General features: G+C 30.8%; 2 protein-coding genes across 2 annotated transcripts in view; one reads left to right on the top strand and one right to left on the bottom strand.

Annotated features, from left to right (window-relative positions):
• Positions 1-22,080, top strand: part of LOC111677481 (chondroitin sulfate proteoglycan 4) — a 23,690-nt gene extending 1,610 nt beyond the window's left edge. Inside the window, exons 2-6 of the mRNA XM_046950711.1 lie at positions 16,537-17,690; positions 17,754-17,907; positions 18,025-18,688; positions 18,749-19,658; positions 19,718-22,080. Coding sequence (XP_046806667.1) covers positions 16,540-17,690; positions 17,754-17,907; positions 18,025-18,688; positions 18,749-19,658; positions 19,718-21,425 — 4,587 coding nt within the window. The 5' untranslated portion in view covers positions 16,537-16,539 and the 3' untranslated portion in view covers positions 21,426-22,080. The remainder of the gene's footprint in view (positions 1-16,536; positions 17,691-17,753; positions 17,908-18,024; positions 18,689-18,748; positions 19,659-19,717) is intronic.
• The window catches only part of LOC124419356 (chondroitin sulfate proteoglycan 4-like), a 3,746-nt gene continuing 2,484 nt past the window's right edge, over positions 21,685-22,946 (bottom strand). The window contains exon 5 of the mRNA XM_046948401.1: positions 21,685-21,699. Coding sequence (XP_046804357.1) covers positions 21,685-21,699 — 15 coding nt within the window. The remainder of the gene's footprint in view (positions 21,700-22,946) is intronic.

Consider the following 22,946-nt stretch of genomic DNA (forward strand, 5'->3'; position numbering starts at 1 on the left):
TAGTCAAGACTATAGATTGATCTATAGTCAAGACTATAGATTGATCTATAGTCAATACTATAGATTGATCTATAGTCAATACTATAGATTGATCTATAGTCAAGACTATAAATTGATTCATAGTCAAGACTTTAGATTTTTCTATAGTCAAAACTGTAAATTGATTTATAGTCAAGACTTCAGATTGATCTATAGCAAGACTATATATATATCGATTTACAGTGAAGACTATAGATTGATCTATAGTCAATACGATAGATTGATCCATAGTCAAGACGATTGATATATAGTCAAGACGATAGGTTGATATATAGTCAAAACTTTAGATTGATCTATGGTCAAGACTAAATAGTCAATTCTACAAATTGACTTACAGTTAATATTATAGATTGATCTATAGTCAAGATACATTTATAGATCAGTTGATATTGTTCAAGATTATAGATAGGTATTAAATAAATATCTTAAATTTTAGAGACCATTAGCTATATTACACTATTTTCATCATATTATAAAATTTTAATTGCTAGAAAGTGTTAAAAATTTTAATTTAAAAGCTTTAAAAATATTTATGGCGACTGCTCTCATTATTGCAAAACATTTACCAAAAACCAATTATAAGCATCAATATTAAAATATTGGAACTTTATTAAATTTTTAGTGCATCTAGGTGAAAAGATATAAATATTAATTAAATTTAATTGTTTATATTAACAAACTAAAATCGTCGGGGACTACATGCAGTTCTTTAATCACTACCAATAAAAGGCCGTTATATTTTTAGCACTTAACTAACATTTTTACGATATAAAAACAAACTATTAAAATTTAGATCAAATAAATTTCGAATATTTAGTAATTTTATGACAATATTTTCACGATTTAGAAAATATTTATATGAAATATTTAACACACGATAAAGTTATAAAAAAAAAGAAGATAGAAAATCTATTAAAAAATAAACATTTTTAAATTTATGTTAAATATTTTAAACGTAAAATAATGCATTCGGATTTTTTTTATTATTAAAAAAAAAAAATAATCTTCAGTATTGTTAAAAGTAGTCTTAGTGGTGGTATAAGAAATACATAATTTTATAACTTTTTGTCTGAGTCTGGGATTTCTTTTTTTAATAAAACATCATTTTATATGTCTTTTTTTTAAAAGTTCGTAAATGCATTGCTCTTCTTTATGCAGGCATTACATCAAAAAAGCATTAAATTTATTAAAAATAAACCATAAATGCCGCCACTAATAAAAATCTCAAACTTTAAAACCTTAAAGAAAAAATATTTTACAAATTTAGAATTAGTTGTACTTATATACTCTGCGGTATGTTGTTGCTGCTGTTGTTTTTTTGTAATGAAATTTTACACAGATTTCAAAATGAAAATCTAAATCTATATAAAAACACATAAATGACAAATCTTATGCATTTTTTTTTCGAGATAAATTAAAAACAGAGACAGAAAACTCAACATATAAATATATATCCAAAATATACACGAAACAAACTAAATTAGTGATGATTTAAATATACTTTACATGCGCCAGGGGGACGAAAGGGAAGGTAAGCCAAGCGAAAAGTTAGGAAATTTTTATAAAAGGTAATAAAGATCATATATAAAAAATGATCGCCAATTTCTAATTAAAGAATATTGATCTGCAGATTTTTTATCAAACAATTGATCGACAATTTCGAAAACTGATCGAGCATTTTGTGCAAAAGGAGAATTAAACAACAATTTGATATAAGACCAAAAAATTGATCGACAAGTTCAAAAACTGATCGAGCATTTTGTACAAAAGGAGAATTAAACAACAATTTAAAACATAAAACCAAAAATTTACCAACAATTTTCTATGAAAAGAAAAACGATCGAGAATTTTGAGCATAAAGAAAACTGATATATAGTTTTATATAAAAATAAAAGTGATCGATAATATTGTAGAAAAAAAATCTGCAATTTTTTTTTTTTCTTGGACCAGTGGATGACCCCCACTCATGCAGTGCATTGTGCTGGAACTAGGAAAATAGGTTGTGGAAGGGAGGATCAAAAGTGGTGGGAAATACTTCTGCACGAAGTTTGTTCCACATACGAACAGTGCGGCTAAAGAATGAATTTTTCCTGGAATGTGTTGTGCGATCCACTGGCCAATCGACAACAAATGGGTGTGTTCTTGAAGACAATCGTGTGCTATGTAAAACTATTCGGGGATCGGGAAAGAGTTCCCTAATTTCAAAGGAACACATTCCATTATAGTATCGATAAAACACAATTTTCTGAAAAAAACATAACTAATTGATCAATTTCTATAAATAGAAAAAAATCGAAATTAAAAAAAATTAAAATGATCGATAATTTTCTAATGACTAACAATTTTTTAAAAAGAAAAATTTATCAATCTTTTTCTAAAACAAAAAAATGATCGACCTTTTCCTATAAAGAGAAAACTCATATGAAACTCTACCGGCACTTTAACTATCAATCCTCCCGTCCTTCCAACATCACCACAAATTAAACTTAGGATCTCTCTCGCCCATCTGATACATGTACCCGATTTGCATTTAATGCTCAATTTTAATATGTTATTAATTGACACCTTTGCCCTGGGCATCAATCACTGTATATCAATCCTACACCCCCACTTTCCACCACTACGTGGATCTCGAATGTATCTCAATCAAATGATCAGCCGGTCATTTAGACCATGCGTCTAACTGGTAACTCGTAGAATCAGATTATTCCAAGAAAAGACCGAGGATACATTTGACCTTACTAGTTTATAGTCCCGGCAGACTGGAGATACTGGTACCACCTTTTTTCTACGGGATTGCAATATACCAAGATGAGGGTCTTTATCAAAAAAACATGCATAGGGGGAAGCATTAAATATAATAAATGTCAAGTGCTTTACGTGACTACCTGGCATGATGCCCTTCCCACGGTGGTCTTTTTCATTCACTGGGTAGACTTGACAACGGTCTATCATCGCCCCTGAATCCTTCAATAAAAAACGAAGGTGGCAATTTTTTACATGGTCCACGTACAAGCACTTTGTTGAAGTACCTGAGCTATCTAATCTCTGACCATTGGATGGCCTCTGTTGGTTCGGCAACAGTACCTAGAGACGTAACCGGTGGACCGAAGTACGAATCCATCAAATAAGCCGAGGACTTTATTCTTACTCACAGGGACACACTGTGGTAATTCTGATATGAACAGTGTATACTTTGAACATATCTGGACAAGGAAGAAAAATTCAATGGTATCATTTGTACCTTTCATCCATCATCATACAACCAGCACACATTTCATTCATACGAAACATTCATTATAGGTAGACGGGTGGGGTGAGACCCACCGTACCTCACATTCATGCCGTGCTATATACAATTAATACCAAGTCATTTCCAACGCTTAGACCCACAGTCACTCCTCTGTGACTGTCACTTCGAAAACAGCACCGAACTTATCCCGAAATATTAACTTTACCTTATATCAGTCTTTTAACCGCAACTTACTCTTCCCGCGAATTTGGGTTTAAACAATAGCCACTACGTGGATCCCGAAGGAACCTCAACCAACTTACCAGCCAGGACATAGTCCTGCGGGCAACTGACCACCCGTAGTACCAGATTATGCGGTACTCTGGTCTGACTTCTTTTCAATCTATGTAAGGACTAAGCCAGGCAGTAGACTGTAACCAATTTTTTAGTCCCGGCCAGACTAGAGGTACTGGCCACCCCTTTATTCCCCGGGATTGCAATAACACCAAGGTAACATACCCCCGGGAGATATTATATAGAATGAATGTCGAAAGATTTAACGTGCCTTGACGGCCTTATCTTAGGGTGGTCTTCTTCATCCACTGGGGAGACTAGTGACAGTCTACCATGCGCCCCTGAATTCCTCAATGAAGAACTGAGGTAGCAGTTTTTGTACATGGATGGTCCCCGCGATTTTGGGTATTAAACCACAACCACTATGTGGATCCCGAAGGAACCTCAACCAACAGACTAGCCAGGACATAGTCCTGCGGGCAACTGGCCACCCGTAGTGCCAGATTATACGGTGCTCTGGTTAGACCTCATGCCAAATCATTCCGAGGCGAAGTCAAGGATACATTTGACATCACCAGTTTATAATCCCGGCAGACTAGAGGTGTTGGTAGCACCACTTTACCCCGGGATTGCAATACACCATGATGGACATTTCATCATTGAAACATGAACGTGTTATTTCTCAGAAACAAAACTATTTACATAACTCCCTTTTGTGTTAAGTAATACTATGTAGTGAGTACTACGATCGCCTACAAATAAGAAGTTAAGTAAGCACCTTTGTTTCTGAGAGAAAAAATTGTCTGCAGCGTCTTTTATTTGTTTTGTTTTAAAATTAAAGTTCAAAATCAATATATCAAGACAAAAAATTAAGTACTTACATAATATATTACTTGAAGGTAATTAGTATTTGCATTCTAATGCAGCTTGTATGTAGTAGTCATTATAATGTATGTTATTTAGATTCTTTTTTTTTTTTTTGTAAAAACAAAATTTCTGTAGAAAATTGACCGCAGATTTTTTGTATATAGATAATTGATCGTGTACTTTCTATATATATAAACTTGATTGCGGATTTTCTTTGTATACAAAATTGATCGTGGAGTGTTTGCTAACAGAAAATTTAAGAAATATTTTTTATTATTTCCTGCTCAGTTGACGCCCTTTCTTATCTAGCTATACTTCCCCAGCTTTCTTAACTTCAGCCAATATCTCTAAATGTTGCTATATATGACATTTTAGACTCAAACAAATGTTATTTTTATAAGATTTATGTTTTTGGAAGACAAACTACTTGTATAACAAAACTCACATAGTGCTGATGATTCTCTTGCATTCAAAACCCATCATCAAATACATCTGCATGTGAAAAATATAAGGGGCCCGATAATAACTGTAAGTTGTTGTTTTTTTTATAATGATGCAGCAACAACTTCATTATGATCATATTAATGTTAAAGTTTGATGCGTTACGTATAATTGTATATTTTGATTAAAAATGTTTATAGAAAAAAAATTTCTTAAATAAAACTTAAGAAATAATTTAGGTATAAATTGCATTTGACACTTTTTAACGAAAACTTGTTGTTTTTTGTCTCTTCATGCATGTGCACGTAATTATGTGACCCTTGTAATGTGGCCTGCAGTGGGTTGTGACAGCAAGTGATGGGGAAAACACGATCAGGGGGGGTGTAGACAAATAAACAATTTTAGAAGATCTTTTTATAAAAACTTGTTTCTTTTCCTAAAGGTGTGGATATAATGATTAAAGGAGTGATTATGGAAGAATATTATAAAAGTTTAGATTAATCTTTAACTGCCAATAGTTTTGGAGAAGGTTTTAGAAAAGCTAGTTGATCGTTTCACTAAACTTAAAGATCATTGAAAATTTGAAACTTTTATTGTAAAAAAAAATTAAAATTTTCATTTTGTTTGTTATTGTTTTGTTTTTTTTTACTGATAAACATTTTAAATAAATTTATAAATTTTTCATATCTTTTTTACAGAAAATTAAAACAAAATTTGAAAAAAAAGTTGTAAGATCCTAAAAAATTAAATAAACAAATTTGTAATAACAATAAATCAAAAAAAAATTATAAAAATACAAAAAAATTAAAAATCAAATAAATCAAACTTTAATAAAAAAAAAAAACAAAATAAGGAGCATCAAATCTCTCATCGTACAGAGAGAATAAATACCGCCAAGATGTGTCAAAAATGCTGACATTTAACAGCTGGTGTCTGAAATTTAAATAATGTTTAAAAATTTTTTTCGTGTTTTTTATTGTTATTGTCTTCGTCTTTCCGTTTGTCGTAAAACCAAACAACCAATCATGAAAATCTATTAAAGTGTTGAAAATCTAAAAAAAAAAATAAATAAATTTAAAATTATAAAAACAACAACACAACTAAATACATAAACAACTTAGGATTTGTACCACTACAGTATTTGTATTAAATTACATGAAATTTCATTTTGATTGATTACAAATTAATGAAAATATGGCATTAATACAACGAAATGTATTTGTCATTTTACTGCTGTTACTACAACTGAGTCGTCTGGGAGGCGGCATGAAAGGTGAGTAAGAATTTTTTTTTTTTATAAATATTTTATAAAAATGTGGCATGTTTTTTTAATTTTAGATATTTTTAATTAGAAACATTAATTTAGGGGGAAAATATTTTTTATTTAAATTAAACAGTTTTCCTAGTATTTGCTATTTTGTCATATATGTTTTCTCGACATTTTCAAGGAAAAGAATTATCAACATTTTATGTTTCTATAAATAATAAATTTTTAAATTTTCTATAAAAAGATCATTGATTGTGCACTTTCATTAAAATGATCATTGATCATGAATTTTTTATAAAAAGAAATTAAAATATTTTTTTAAATTAAAATTGATTGTAAGTTTTCAATTAAAACTTGATCGAAAGTTTGCCATTTAAACTTGAACGTTAATTTTTCAATAAAAGGAATATTTTTAGTGAATTTTCTTAACCCTTTGACAACCAAGATATCGACAATCAAATAAAAAATTTAATTAATTAAACCAAAAAGGCTTGGGTAAAGGCGAAAAATTGATTGAGAGTATTTTAAAATAAAAACAAAATTGATAAAAAAAACTTTCTATAGAAATAAATTGATCAAGAACTTTCTATAAAAAGATTTTCTATAAGAAAAAAAATACTTTAAAAAGAAAACAGATCGTAATTTTTTTATAAATAGAAAACTGATCGTAAATTTTATATAAAAATAGAAATGATCTTTAGAAAGAAAGTTGATCGATAAATTTCTACAAAATGATAATTGATAGTGAATTTTGTGTAAAAGAAAATTTATCGTGAATTATCTGTTAAAGGAAAATTGATCGTGAATTCTCTGTGAAAAGAAACTTAGGTGATAATTGTCTATAATAATATAATTGATCATTGTTTTTTTAGAAAACAAAAATTGATCGTGAATTTTCTATAAAATAAAATGGCTAATTTCATATTGATAGTAAAATTGATCGTTAAACTTTTATAAAAGGAAAAGTGATCGCAAGTTTTCTATAAGAGAAAATAGATCGTAAGTTTTGTTTACGATTTCAAATTTGTAGAAAACTTTCTATGAAATAAATGATCGATATGTATTGTAAAAAAGGGAATTGATTGTAAATTTTCTACAATTCGAAAATTTTACTATTATCCATAAAAATGGAGGAAAGACTAGAGACGATACTAGGAGCAAGATTTCAGACAATACTTCGAACTAGACTATAGTCAACACAATAGACATGACTAGAAATATAACTATAGACGATACTACTGATATGACATATAGTCTGCACTATTATTAAGACTATAGTCAAGACAATAGACGATACTATAGTCGAGACTATATTCAAGATTATAGACTATACACTACACACTTAGACTATAGTTAAAACTATATACAAACTTTAGTCAAGACTATAGTGGTGACTATAGTGAAGAAATCTAAACTATAGTCAAGGCAAAAAACGCCACTATATAGGCGATGAAATCAGGACTATAGTCAATACTATAGATGCGGCTACGAACAAAACTAACGACAAGTCAACACAAAGGACATCACTTAAGGCATGACTATTAACTATAATAAAGACAATAGATGAGACATAAATCGAGACTATACTAAACTATAGAATAACTATAGAATAAAGACGTAACAATTGCAAAAATATTTACTAGAATAAAGATTGAATTATAGTCGATACTATAGATAACATATAGCAGACTATAGGGGCGAATATAGTGAATAACACTAACGCGACTATAGATAAGATTATAGTCAATACCATAGATAGAAATGGATAAAACTAGAGAAAAGGCCATAGTCAATATTACAGGTATGCCTACAGTAAAGACTATAGTCTGCACTACAGACAAAACTATAGTCAAGACATAGATGAGACTATAATGGAGGCTATATTTGAAACTATAGAATAAAGACGAGACTATTGCCTAGATTGTAATCTGTAGACTATAGACAATACTTTACACAAACTATAGTCAAGACTAAAGAAGCAACTATAGTGAAAAACTCTAGACGGACTATAATCAATCCTAAAGACAAGACTATAGTCAACACTATAGATAAGACTATCAAAACTATAGATAAGGCTATAATCGAGACTTTATTTAACACTATTGAGGAGACTCATGCAAGGACTATGGACTAGGCTACAGATAAGACTATAATCAAGACTATAAAAGCGACTATAGTAAAGAACTCTAGACGAACTATAGTCAAGACCAAAATACTATAGAGACGATTAAAATAATACTATAGTCAATACTATAGGTAAGACTATGTGGACATATAGGTGGACTATCTTAAATCAGGTCCAATTAACTAAATGTGGAACCACTACTTTTGGATGTTACAAGCCTAGCCGTAAATCCAAATACACAAACTATTTCACTGTAGTCTTACTAGAACTACTACTATAAAAACAGCTTGTCACAGTCTAAATGTCCTCATAAACATCACTTAAGGAAAATCATAAAAAATCGCCAGTTCAAAATCTCAATAAAATATATTCTCTGAAACAAATCATTAAAAATTGGCAAACAAATATAATTGTAAAAAAAAACAAACAAAATAATAAATAAATAAAAACAAAACTTAATTTAAACGAAAATCATCATCTAGTATTTTCAAAATAAAATTAATGAGGCTAAAAAGTGAAAATAACGCGCGAGGTTCAATAACTATCACATGTGAATAAAAAAAACACACACAAAAGTTGTGAAAACTAAAAGAAGAAATTAAGAAAAAAAATCGGGAATGAATCATCCTGATGTGTGACACACTCACACACAAAATTATATACACATTCAAACGCACACAGGCACAAAGTCGTTTTTTTTTTTAAGAAAATGACGTCACGCACCATAAGCGCGAAATTATTGAAAAAATAAAATAGAAGACGATCGTTCGGACGGACGGACGGACCAACATGAAAAATTAACAAAGAAAATCTTACATTTTAAATGTAAAATTTAAAATTAAAATCAATTGGGTGTTGTGACTATGTAAACAGCAGAACTTTAAAGGAGTGCATTTATGAAATTACAAACGAAAAAACAAATAAATTTGATTTTAATAGGAACTTTTAATCATTTCACCCTTTTAAACCCCTGTCCTTGACTAACTTTAGCTTTATATTACACACAAATGGTAGAACTTTCAGTGTTATTGTCGGCATGTGATCGACAATGTTCTTGTTGCACGTTTAATGTTGCAAACAACTCAAATAAATAGAAAAAAATAAAATTGTAAATAAAATAAAACAACAAACAACAAAAAAAAAAACTAATCATGACTAGAATGTGCTTTTACAAGTCAAATGTCAAGCGTGAAAAATGCGTTGAGTGTTTAGTTGCACTGATGCATTTACTTTTATTTTGCACACTTTATTTAACCAGCAGCAACAGCAGCGACTAGAACAACAACAATAAAAACAATTGCAGGCAACGGGAAATTTGCTAAAGTAGACAACTGTACGATCAATCTTGTTGTTGTTGCTGCTGTTTGTTGTATGTGGTCTATGTGGCAGCTATTTTAAGATTATTAATATCTTTTTGTTGTTCTATGTCTTCTTGTTGCTGTTGCTTAATCTTTCTTAACACTTCCATTTGGGGTCTTTGTTCGGTGGGAAACAGTCTGCGATGGGAATAATAAGGCACGTAATTGCTTAATACACGACTCTAGATCACACTGTCGCCATGACGAGATTATTGTCAAGGACAATATCAAGATTATAGACCACACTGTTATCAAGACTAAACTATAGACTAGACTAAACTAAAGACTAGACTGATCTATAGACTATAAACTGGACTATAGACTAGACTATAGACTAGACCATAGACTAGACTATAGACTAGACTATAGACAAGACTATAGACTAGACTAAAGACTAGACTATAGACTAGACTATAGACTAGACTATAGACTAGACTATAGACTAGACTATAGACTAGACTATAGACTAGACTATAGACTAGACTATAGACTAGACTATAGACCAAGCTACAGACAAAATCAAATTCTGTCCTGGTGCTTTTTTTTCTATTCCACTTCCTTTAAAGATGTTGCCCACTTCTGCTCCACCACAGCCATGCAGTGCAAAATTTGTTTATAACTAAATGTAAATATGACGACTGACTTTATTTCACTTGAAGTCTTTTGTAATTAATTTATTCTTTTCTTATTTTTGGCATAAATACAACATGGTCTCGCACTCACACTTTTTTCCCTCAACTATAAACGAAAAATTGAGGACGCAAATATGTTTAATATTATTGTTTTTACACCCTACACCACTATGAAGGGGAGGGTAATATGCGTTTGTGCTGATGCTTGTAACAACCACAAATATTTATCCTACACGAGTATACGAATCGGCTCAGAATCACTTCCTGAGTCGATTTAGCTATGTCCATCCTTCTGTCTGTCTGGCAGTGTGGCCATGTAGGGTATCATATGGCGACCATGTCCGACCATACATTCAATTTTGTTTATATTATACTAATTGTAAAAACAACTGTATTAAAAATAGTCAGTAGCTTTTTAAATAACCCAGTAAACCAATTGGATTATCAACGAATGATTGCAAATTCAGGAGGCGGACTTTATTTGAGTGACGTACATACATATACATTACTCTGGGAGATTTCTAAGGTTGCACCTTTTGAAAACTCTAAAGAAAAACATCCAGCAAATGTTGATCTACTTAACGCCCATAAATTTTCACTGGAATTATTAAGATAAAGGTCCCTTTATGTTTAAGGAAATTTAAAAAAGTTTAATAAATATTTTTTTTTTTAATTTACTTGAAAATGTTTGCTGGGTTAGTCCGAATATAGTATTTTGGGGTATTTTTGGTCGTGTCTAAACCATTTTTGGTTTTATGATTATTTTGGCTTGGATTTTTTAATTTGTTTATGAATGAACTCAGTAAAAATCGTGCATTGATCTCTTAAAGATAAAAAAACGTTTTTTTGTATATTTGACTTAAGATAAATAGCTTATAATTAAGTAGAAAAACAAAAGAACATGATTCAATTAAGAAATTAAGAATATTTATAGGTTATTTACAAGGCTATTTAAAAAAGGTTAAAATCAACGAAACAAGGATCATTTTAGAATCCACGATCAGCAGTAGACAAGTGTTTAGAGGTAAAAAATTAATGACTGATTTTTTCATATCTAAACAATCAATCATCATCATTAATCTTTACTAAGTACTAACATTAATCTCGCTCCTATTGAAATCCTTATTCTACTTTTTTTTCAAATCCTTCAAAAACAACTCACATATTCAAATGTAACTAATTTTAAGGTTATCATTTTCCTAAAATAAAATCTGACTAACTCAAATTACAACAATTTTCTGTTACAATATAAATAAAACCTAAATAAACAAATACCAGATGGTTTTTTCATTCTCATTACTAAACATCATCAGCGGAAAACAAATGAACAAATCTGTCAAAAAATAAAAATCTCTAAAAATAATATTATTCCTCTAAGATTGTTTAGCACCAATTAACCATAATCTTCAAGTAGTTAAGAATACAAAAACTCTTCTAGAAGACAACAACAATATCATATGATTGACCCATATTTGCAACAGATATAGAAGAATAGCAACAAACACACACAGACACACTCGAAAGAAAAACACTGTAAAAACTATAAAAACAAGATGTGGACAACATCTTTACGTAAAAAAAATTAAATTTTGTTTTTAAAATCATAGAACAACAAATATATTTCATATTTATGTGTTAAAGAAAAAAGGTTGAGAATGAAATTAATAAATTTTGAGTAACATAAGAATAAAGAAAAATATTTTAAGACAAATTCAGAAAGGGCTGGGTAGGTAACCCAAGAGAATAATGTGCTAAGGTGATTTTTTACGCAAAAAATATATGTATATAGTTGGGACTATAGACGAAACTCTAATAAGATGAAGACTAAGTCAAGACTATAGATTGATCTATAGTCAAGATTATAGATTGATCTATAGTCAAGACTATAGATTGATCTATAGTCAAGACTATAGATTGATCTATAGTGAAATTTATAGATTGATTTATAGCCCAGATCTATAGTCAAGACTACAGATTGTTCTATAGTCAAGACTACAGATTGATCTATAGTCAAGACTACAGATTGATCTATAGTCAAGACTATAGATTGATCTATAGTCAAGACTATAGATTAATCTATAGTCAAGACTATAGATTGATCTATAATCAAGACGATAGGTTGATCAATGGTAAAGACTATATAAAGATATATAGATTGATCTATAGTCAAGACTATAGATTGATCCATAGTCAAGATTATAGATTGATCTATAGTCAAGACTATAGATTGATCTATAGTCAAGACTATAGATTGATTTATAGTCAAGACTATAGATTGATCAATAGTCAAGACTATAGATTGATTTATAGTCAAGACTATAGATTGATCTATAGTCAAGACTATAGATTGATCTATAGTCAAGACTATAGATTGATCTATAGTCAAGTCTATAGATTGATCTATAGTCAAGACTATAGATTGATCTATAGTCAAGACTATAGATTGATCTATAGTCAAGACTATAGATTGATCTATAGTCAAGACTATAGATTGATCTATAGTCAAGACTATAGATTGATCTATAGTCAAGACTATAGATTGATCTATAGTCAAGACTATAGATTGATCTATAGTCAAGACTATAGATTGGATCTATAGTCAAGACTATAGATTGATCTATAGTCAAGACTATAGATTGATCTATAGTCAAGACTATAGATTGATCTATAGTCAAGACTATAGATTGATCTATAGTCAAGACTATAGATTGATCTATAGTCAAGACTATAGATTGATCTATAGTCAAGACTATAGATTGATCCATAGTCAAGACTATAGATTGATCTATAGTCAAGACTATATATTATTGATCTATAGTCAAGACTATAGATTGATCTATAGTCAAGACTATAGATTGATCTATAGTCAAGACTATAGATTGATCTATAGTCAAGACTATAGATTGATCTATAGCCAAGACTATAGATTGATCTATAGTCAAGACTATAGATTGATCTATAGTCAAGACTATTGATCTATAGTCAAGACTATAGATTGATCTATAGTCAAGACTATAGATTGATCTATAGTCAAGACTATAGATTGATCTATAGTCAAGACTATAGACTGATCTATAGTCAAGACTATAGATTGATCTATAGTCAAGACTATAGATTGATCTATAGTCAAGACTATAGATTGATCTATAGTCAAGACTATAGATTGGTCTATAGTCAAGACTATAGATTGATCTATAATCAAGACTATAGATTGATCTATAATCAAGACTATAGATTGATCTATAATCAAGACTATAGATTGATTTGTAGTCATGACTATAGATTGATCTATAGTCTAGACTATAGATTAATCTATAGTCTAGACTATAGATTGATCTATAGTCTAGACTATAGATTGATCTATAGTCTAGAGTATAGATTGATATATAGTCAAGACTATAGATTGACTATAGATTGATCTATAGTCAAGACTATTGATTTATCTATATTGAGATTGATCTATAGTCAAGACTATTGATTTGATTGAAATTGATCTATAGTCAAGACTTTAGATTGACTGTAGATTGATCTGTAGTCAAGACTATAAATTGACTATAGATTGATCTATAATCAAGACTATAGATTGATCTATAGTCAATACTATAGATATTAAGATATATCAGTATATATTTATTCTAAATTCTTGACTATAGATCAGTTTATATTCTTGACTATAGATCAGTTTATAGTCTTGACTATTGATCAATCTATAGTCTTGTCTATAGATCAAATTGGCTGATCTACAGCCAATATCAAAAACTCAGCCATGACCAAGATTTTCGGCAAATTGTTAACACTATATATATAATGATCTATTCCCAAGACCAAAAATGTGAAAACAATAAATTTTAACTAATTATATGTTACCTCCTAGGTATACTTCCCCCTATTAGCAACTGCTAATAGACATACAGACACACACATTTTTCTTGAACTGCCTTTAGCTTTTGACGAAATACACTCATCAACATATTCATATGTTGAAAAAGTTTTTAACAATGTTTTACACACAACAGAACTAATAAAAATTCAATGAATTGTGTTACAAAAAATTCTTAGGAAAAATAAAAATTGCATAAAACTTTTTGGAAGGAATTTTTGAAAATAAAAAATAAAACATAAATACATTTGTATGTATGTAAATTTATTCTAAAAATTTATTCATTAATTTAATTGCAGATTGTGATCGCAATTCTATTAAAAATATTTTAACGAGTTATTTTAAAATTTCGTTTATTACCTTAAAAAGCAAGCAATTTTTTCTTTTATTTGCTTTTAAAAGCGTTTTGTGTATTTTTCATTAGTTTTTCTTAGGGAAAAATCATCTAACACATGTTTGAAGATATTTTACATGAGATTACGCCTTTTGCTATTTAGACAATGTTCACAAATGTTATATTTATGGCGTTTTTGGTTCGTTTTGTTTGTTTTATGTTTATTTTTAAGAATTTTTTATTATTTTATATGTTTATTTGATAGTGATTTTATTGGCTGCTATTAAATGTTTGCTAACAATATCAGAAGATAATAATATGTAGTTGAGATATAATTTTAATGATCATAATGATCGTCATTAGCTAAAAAGATAGTTTTTAATATTGAAAAAATATTAAAGTTATTATTATAAAAAAAACACAATCAAAGTATTGAAATTTTTATACGTTTTTGATGTTTAAAGCTAAAATTTTCATTTAATGTAAACTATTTAAACTATATTGGGGAAACATACATATTTTGATCAATTAATTAGTGATCTTGAAGAAAAATTTCTTTAAAAATTATGCACAATTTTCTCCTTATAAAAATTTACCGTTTTCCAAAATCAACCTCAACATTCCAATGGGTTTTAAACTCAGTTATATTACTGCACTTGACAACCACGACAAATTACAAAAGTGCTAACTTGATACTTACAAATCCACGATAACGATCAAATCTATATGCACAGTCATAAAGAAATCTTAACAAAGTCTTTCTCACGCAAATTATAATGAAAATAAATTACAAACTCAATCTAAAGTCATAAAATAAAATCAACAAACATAAATTTATGTAAAAATCTCTAAGAAACTCATCCCCTCCTTGTAGCGTTAAGATAATAGATCGCGTTCCAGCTACAATAATCATTTTAATTAAATTTGCTTTATTTTTTTTTTTATTTAAAGATCAGCTTGTAAAAATTCCTCATTTACACATAAATAACAAAAATAATTGGATTTTTTTCCTCCTTACATCTTTAAATCTCTAATTTCAGTTTCATTCTTTGGCGATGGTTATATATCGATGCCACTGCAGGAGGCAAAAATGTCTACAAATATTCGTGTTAAATTTCGCACACATCAAGAGAATTCATTTGTGTTTATGGCGCATGGTCGTACCGATTATTGTCTAATGCGTTTAGAGGCTGGAGCCATTAGTTTCACCTACAAAATAGAACGCAATGTGGTGCAGGTAAGAAGCAAAAAAAAAACTAAAAGCTTTAATTACACAAACATTTCTGTTTTAAGTTTTAAATATTTTAACAACTACATTCCTAGTTTTAAAGAGCAAAAATTTAATAGTTTTCATGATTTTTCATTTCCTTTTTCTTGTTTTTTTTACGCTTTGCAGTTGCGTTCACCTAAAAAACAGAAGCTTAATGATCTCGATTGGCATGATGTGGCCGTACAGCGTTATGAAAATAATATTACTTTACAAGTTGATGGCAATATAATAAGGAAAACATTACCGCCAGAGATGGGTGCTTTAAATGTTCATTTTGGTACATTTTTAGGCGGACCTGGAGAATATTCACCCGAATTTATAAGTGATCTGGCTAGTTTTCGTGGCTGTATATCGGATGTAAGTATGAAATAAAACTGTTGATTTCTCGTGTTAACTTGTTCCGTCATAGCTCATTTCTAGTTCAATTCTAGTTCAGTTATAGTTCAGTTCTAAAATAGTTCTTGTTCAGTTCTAGTTCAGTTCTAAAACAGTTCTTGTTCAGTTCTAGTGCAGTTCTAGTTCAGTTGTAGTTCAGTTCTAGTTCAGTTCTAGTTCAGTTCTAGTTCAGTTCTAGTTCAGTTCTAGTTCAGTTTCAGTTCAGTTCTAGTTCAGTTCTAGTTCAGTTCTAGTTCAGTTTCAGTTCAATTCTAGTTCAGTTCTAGTTCAGTTCTAGTTCAGTTCTCGTTCAGTTCTCGTTCAGTTGTAGTTCAGTTCTAGTTCAGTTCTAGTTCAGTTCTAGTTCAGTTTTAGTTGAGAACGTTTATCACAACAAAAATTTTCTATCTTAACTCTTCCAGGAAATGGACTCCTTTACACAACTTGATATCGATAAAAATCGAATACGTTATAAAACTCATCACAATTCCTATTCCAGTTTCTCCGACTATCTCGAATTTATTGTCTCCGTAGCAGAATGTGATGATGTAGTGGGTCAATTGAAAATTATGTTTACACCCTTGGAAGAGTTAACCAGTAAAATGTCTTATCAAACTCCCGAAATTCTTCACGTTCAAGAGGGCGATAGAGCGTTAATAACAAAAAATCACTTTGAAATACGTTTCAATATCTATGAAAGTCTTCAATTTCTAGTGACTAATAAACCGGAACATGGTACTTTGTGTCGTTATGATGAGCGTGATATGAAACTTTTGACCATAACAGAGTTTACTTTAGAACAATTGTTTTTGAATGAAATTTACTATTGTCATGATGACACCGAGTCCACTGATGATTCGTTTGATTTATTGATCTTATCCAGTGATGATACGGATCTGCAATATGTTTCTAATATTGAGGTTCGCATCAAATTGAATAATGATAATCCTCCGTATCGTACTATGGAGCGTATTTTCCATGTTATGCGTGGTGGCATACGTACTTTGAATACAGAGGTTTTACAGTATTTAGATGCTGATGTTAACACTAATAATTCAGATATTCATTATATCCATATATCTTGTACAAATGGTGCCTTTTATAAATCAGGTCATTTTGTGGATAGCTTTACCCAAGATGACATTGCCAATCGTCGCATTATGTTTCAACATAGTGGTGCTGATGTGGGTACAGCTTCTTTCATTGTTACCGATCGCCAACATGAAGTCAATGGTTTGTTGGAGATACATGCCTCCGATGCTTTTGTGTCTATGCTGCCTACAAATGCCACCATAGTGCAGGAGGGTAAATTTGTTATTTTACGAAATAAAGATTTTATATTGGAAACAAATTTGGATATGAAATTGGATGAAATCTACTATGAGGTTACAAAGCCGGCCTATGGTATTGTCAAGTATTTGGGTAGACCACGAGCAACAGAAGATGGTTCTTCGTCTTCTTCTTTGCATTATAAGTCCTCCAATTTGACTTCGTTGAATAACTTTACTCATTTGGATATTGAGAGGGACCGTTTAGTGTATTGGAATACCGAACCCGCTACCATGGATAAAGTGAGGTAAATGAGGATGATGTCTTTTAATTTTAAGGAAATTGTATTTTATTTTTTTCTTTATTTTAGATATCGGGTCCATATTAAGAATATTACCGCCGAGGGTGAGGTTATGTTTCGAATATATCCTTCTGCCTATTGGGAATCTTTGCAAGTCAAGAAGAATCAAACTTTGTATGTGGAAGAGTCAACAAGTGTTCTGATATCAAGAGATATTTTAGAGGTAAGTCCGAAAAGGTGTACCCTCCGGTTTGTACTTAGTTGATCTTAGTTGGTCGCCTTGTATCTTCGTTTTGACATTTATTTAACTCAAATGATCTTTCCATTTTCTCCCTTTAAGGTCGTTCACCCCAACATCTCTCCCGGAGACATAACCTTTCTGGTGACCTCCTCTCCCCTACATGGCTACTTGGAAATGCAATCTATGTCTTTCGATGATGAATACAACTGTAAAGTATTCGATCAATTGGCCATAAATACGGAAAAAATGTTCTACATACAGGCGGGGGTAAATCAATCCACCGATTATTTCGTTTTCGATGTTACCAACGGCATAACATGGCTAAGAAATCTAATGCTGCGCATTGTTATCATACCCGAGAAGTTGTATATGCATTCGAATGTTATATCTGTGGTTGAAGGTAAAACGGTTCAGTTGAGTGCCTCCGATATACAACCATTTTCCGAATACTATAGAGGCAAAATATTGGAATATATTATAACGATAAATCCTACATCGGGCTATATAATGGCTGCCAATTCGAAGGTTAAAAGATTTACACAAAAACAATTGGATCAGGGATCCATTCAATACATACACAATGGCAGTGAAAATTCCACTGATACCATGACCATAATAGCCACAGCTCGTAATAAGGAAAGTGAACCATTTGAATTGGAATTTTCTATTATTCCAGTAAATGATGAACTGCCCATGGTGGTAACAAACACGGGATTGCAAGTTTGGAATGGAGGGAGATATGTAATACGTTACACGGACTTAAGTAAGTAGAAAGTATTGCAACTAATTAAAGTGATAAACTTATACTTTCTTGTATCCTTAGTGGCTCGAGATTATGATACACCCGCTGAGAATCTAACATTCATTATACATCACATCTATGGTGGTTATTTAGCTTATAAAACGGCCCCGGAAAGAAAACTTGAATCTTTTACCCAGAATGATATTAACAATGAACAGATCTATTTTATTCACGACTCCAATTCCCGTCGCAATGAAATGTCTTTTATTGTCACCGATGGTTTATTCAATACCACGGAACAATTGCTTAATATCGCCATTAAACCCATAGAAATTATCGAGGATCGTAATGAAAATTTACATGTTTTTCCTTTGACTAAAAAACAAATTTTACGCGATCATTTGTTTTTCAAATGTTCCGATGAGGAGAGAGAAATACGTTATAATATAACTGTACCGCCTAGTTTGGGTCGCATTATTAATGAGGACATGGAAACGGAAACTGGTTCGGCTCGAGAAGTTTCCGAGTTTACCCAAGATGATATAGATAATGGTCGTATATTCTATGAACATACTGCTGTTATTATAGAATTTCGCATAAATGATTCATTTTATTTTGATGTTATTGCTGAGCGTAGTGATCGTTTGCTGGATCAAAAGTTTAATATTGAAATATCGGTATCTTCGGGAGGTTTACTGAGATTTTTACCAGTCTCCAAGTTGACAGTGGATGAGGGTGGTTCGGTGCCTATAAAATTGGATTTTTCAAAAATGTTGGAATATTTGAAGACCCGTGCGGGTTTGAATAATCCCGAATTGTATATAGAGGCTTTTCAAAAGCCCAGTCATGGCTCTATAGGTTTGGGTCATGAATTTCGACCCATGCAAAAGTTTCATCCCAGTGATTTCTTTACCAAGAAGGTGTATTATATACACGATCATACCGACACTTTGGAGGATACGATTTTGATGTCAGTATATTTGGAACAGGGGTAAGTAGGAGCCTATTAATGTTATAAGCTACATTTTTGATATCTTTTTCCTTTAACAGCAACATTTTCCTATGCAATCTCACCATTCCTGTCTCTATAAATCCCATTAATGATCAAATCTTTAAGCTGGTAACACACTCTCCCCAAATGACTGTGGTGGAGGGAGAAAATCGCACTATTACCCGCAATGTTCTCTTAACCGAGGACAAAGACACTCCGCCCGAAGAAATTATATATGATGTAATGAGCGGCCCTACTTTGGGAGTTTTAAAGAAACTCTCTAAAGATGGTGAGGCCGAGGAATTACTAGCTTATTCCAATCAATTTACCCAAGCAGATATCAATAATGATCGCATAGTTTATGTTCATTTTGGAACACCGCAGTCCACAACTTTTTGTTTTACCGTTTCCGATGGTAAATTTAATCCAGCCTACGAGGTCTTTACCATCAAAATTGCACCGATTTCTTTGCTGCCAGCCGATCAACAAACACCCGTAGAAGTGCAGCAGGGTTCTACAACAGCAGTCATGAAATTGGATCATATTGGATTGAGAACCAATGTCCAACCGGTACGATTGGCCTATAATATTACCAATTCTCCTTTGTATGGTATTATAGTGTTAAAACATCAGCCTACTTTGAGATTTAATCAACATCTTTTGGAAACGGGCCAGATTAACTATATGCAAACCGATTTGAATAGATCAAATGATACGTTTCAGGTATCAGCTTATGTTCCGGGCACCAATTATGCTGCCACTATAGATGTTTTAGTGCAAGTGGAACCGGTTATCAAAATTACCGATATATCCATGAAAGGTATAAAGGAAGGAGAAAAAATACGTTTAATGTCTTTGCTAGTGGCAGATAATCCTTTGTCTTTGAAACTGAATAAATTTAATCCGAAATTTTTAATAACAAAACTACCCACTACAGGACAAATAAGAAAAATTATACGTAGCACAGGACTGGCAGCAGATAGTCCTAATGAAAGACCTACAAATACTTTCTCCTATAAGGAATTAAGAAGTGGGGTGGTGTATTTTATACCTTATGAAACTGTGGAGGGAACAACACAAGATGTGGACAGATTTGATTATCAATTGCATATAAAAACCGTACAGCCAGCTCAAGCCTCTGTAAAAATTGTTTACCGACAAGCGGTGGAAGATAATGGCACTGTTACTAAGGCTGCCACCGATTTCTCTTTAAATTATGTGGCCATTATTTGTGCTCTTATTATTTTGCTCATGTGTATTTTGATTATAATGCTGATACTAAAGTTCCGTTATTTAAAACGTCACAAAGCAAATATATCCAAAGATCAACCGCCCTCTTTGCCCTGCCCACCAGATCTAACATCAGTTTCACCTCAACACCATCTAACACATCATCATGCCCATCATTATGCCAGCTCAGAGGCTGATTCAGTGCCCGTTACGGGAAATTCTACACCTTTACCAGGTTTTAGTAATATACCACACTGTAAAATTATACCAGTTGAATCGTATAAACACGACTATCCAGACTATGATCCCGATGAAGATGAAACCGATGATCCTTGTGATGCCCAACAAATGATGCTGCCACAACGCTATAATCCCTATCAATTGGAAAATGATACTTGGAGTTCTTCCTGTGATATGCCCAATGATTTCGGTGGTTACTCCAGTGTACCGCAGAGTACAGGGCAAGCAGCATCAGCCACACCGCCTTCGGCGCCGCCTAGTAATCCCTTGCTAAGGCGTAATCAGTATTGGGTCTGAGCATCAGTAATGTTTGTAGGTTTAAGTTAAATTGTTTGTTCTAATTTTTGTAATTAGTGCTTTAAAAGTGCCTTTTTAAAACATTTACAAATAAGTACTCATTTAAAAATACTTAATTTATTATTTTTTACTTAATTTTTCTTTAATTGATATTTAAGAGTTTTTCTCTTAACACATTTTAAAATTAATTGCAATACATAGAAAATAAATAGTTCGTATTGTTTAAAATTTAAGCCAAATTTGCCCGTGTATGTATGTTTCACTTAAGAGTTTTCTTTTTGTAAAAAAATAATTTAACTTTAAGTTTTATTAATAATTTTAATTGCATTTCTTTAAAAAAAAAACTTAACAGAAATTCTGTTTAAAGTTAAAATTGCCATTTCTTCATGTTGCCATAATTTAAATTTTAATCGTTTAAGTGGGGGAAAATGTTATATCGTTAGACATGTAATAAATTATTGTATTTATAAAGTTTTAATAAGCAGTTTATTTCGTTCGGTTATGTGGGGATCAAAATTAATTGTATTTTTATACAAACATCATATCTTAGTCTAAAATAAATCTAAGTTGTAGTTATGGAAGTAAAAAGCCTTTTATAAATCGAAATAATTTAAAATAAATGACAATAATTTTAAATTCAAATACAAAAAATCGATTTCTTTAGTGAAAACATAAATGTCTATTTATTTTAGAAACAAGGAGGATATATTGAAAACAACAACAATCTATGATTATTTCCCATCAAAAACCGATTATTTGAATGAATTATAAAAGTTCATTTATTTTGGAAACTAGAAGAGATAGAGCAAAAACAACGATAATCTGTGATCACTATTATTTCCCAACAAAAATCGATTATTTGAGTGAAAAAACGATTTTTTGAGTAAAAACATAAAAATCGATTATTTGTGTGAAAAATCGATTTTTTGAGTAAAAACATAAAAGTCCATTTATTTTGGAAACTAGAAGAGATAGAGCAAAAACAACGATAATCTGTGATCACTATTATTTCCCAACAAAAATCGATTATTTGAGTGAAAAATCGATTTTTTGAGTAAAAACATAAAAATCGATTATTTGAGTAAAAAATCGATTTTTTGAGTAAAAACATAAAAGCCCATTTATTTTGGAAACTAGAAGAGATAGAGCAAAAACAACGATAATCTGTGATCACTATTATTTCCCAACAAAAATCTATTATTTGAGTGAAAAATCGATTTTTTGAGAAAAATTAAAAGTCCATTTATTTTGGAAACTAGAAGAGATAGAGCAAAAACAACGATTATCTGTGATCACTTTTATTTTCCCAACAAAAATCGATTTTTTTAATAAAAACATAAAAGTTTATTTATTTGGGAAACTAGAAGAGATAGAGCAAAAACAACGATAATCTGTGATCACTTTTATTTCCCGACAAAAATCGATTATTTGAGTGAAAAATCAATTTTTTGAGTGAAAACATAAAAGTCCATTTATTTTGGAAACTAGAAGAGATAGAGCAAAAACAACGATAATCTGTGA

The sequence above is a fragment of the Lucilia cuprina genome, chromosome 2, assembly GCF_022045245.1.
Source record: "Lucilia cuprina isolate Lc7/37 chromosome 2, ASM2204524v1, whole genome shotgun sequence".
In the NCBI taxonomy this organism is placed as follows: domain Eukaryota; kingdom Metazoa; phylum Arthropoda; class Insecta; order Diptera; family Calliphoridae; genus Lucilia; species Lucilia cuprina.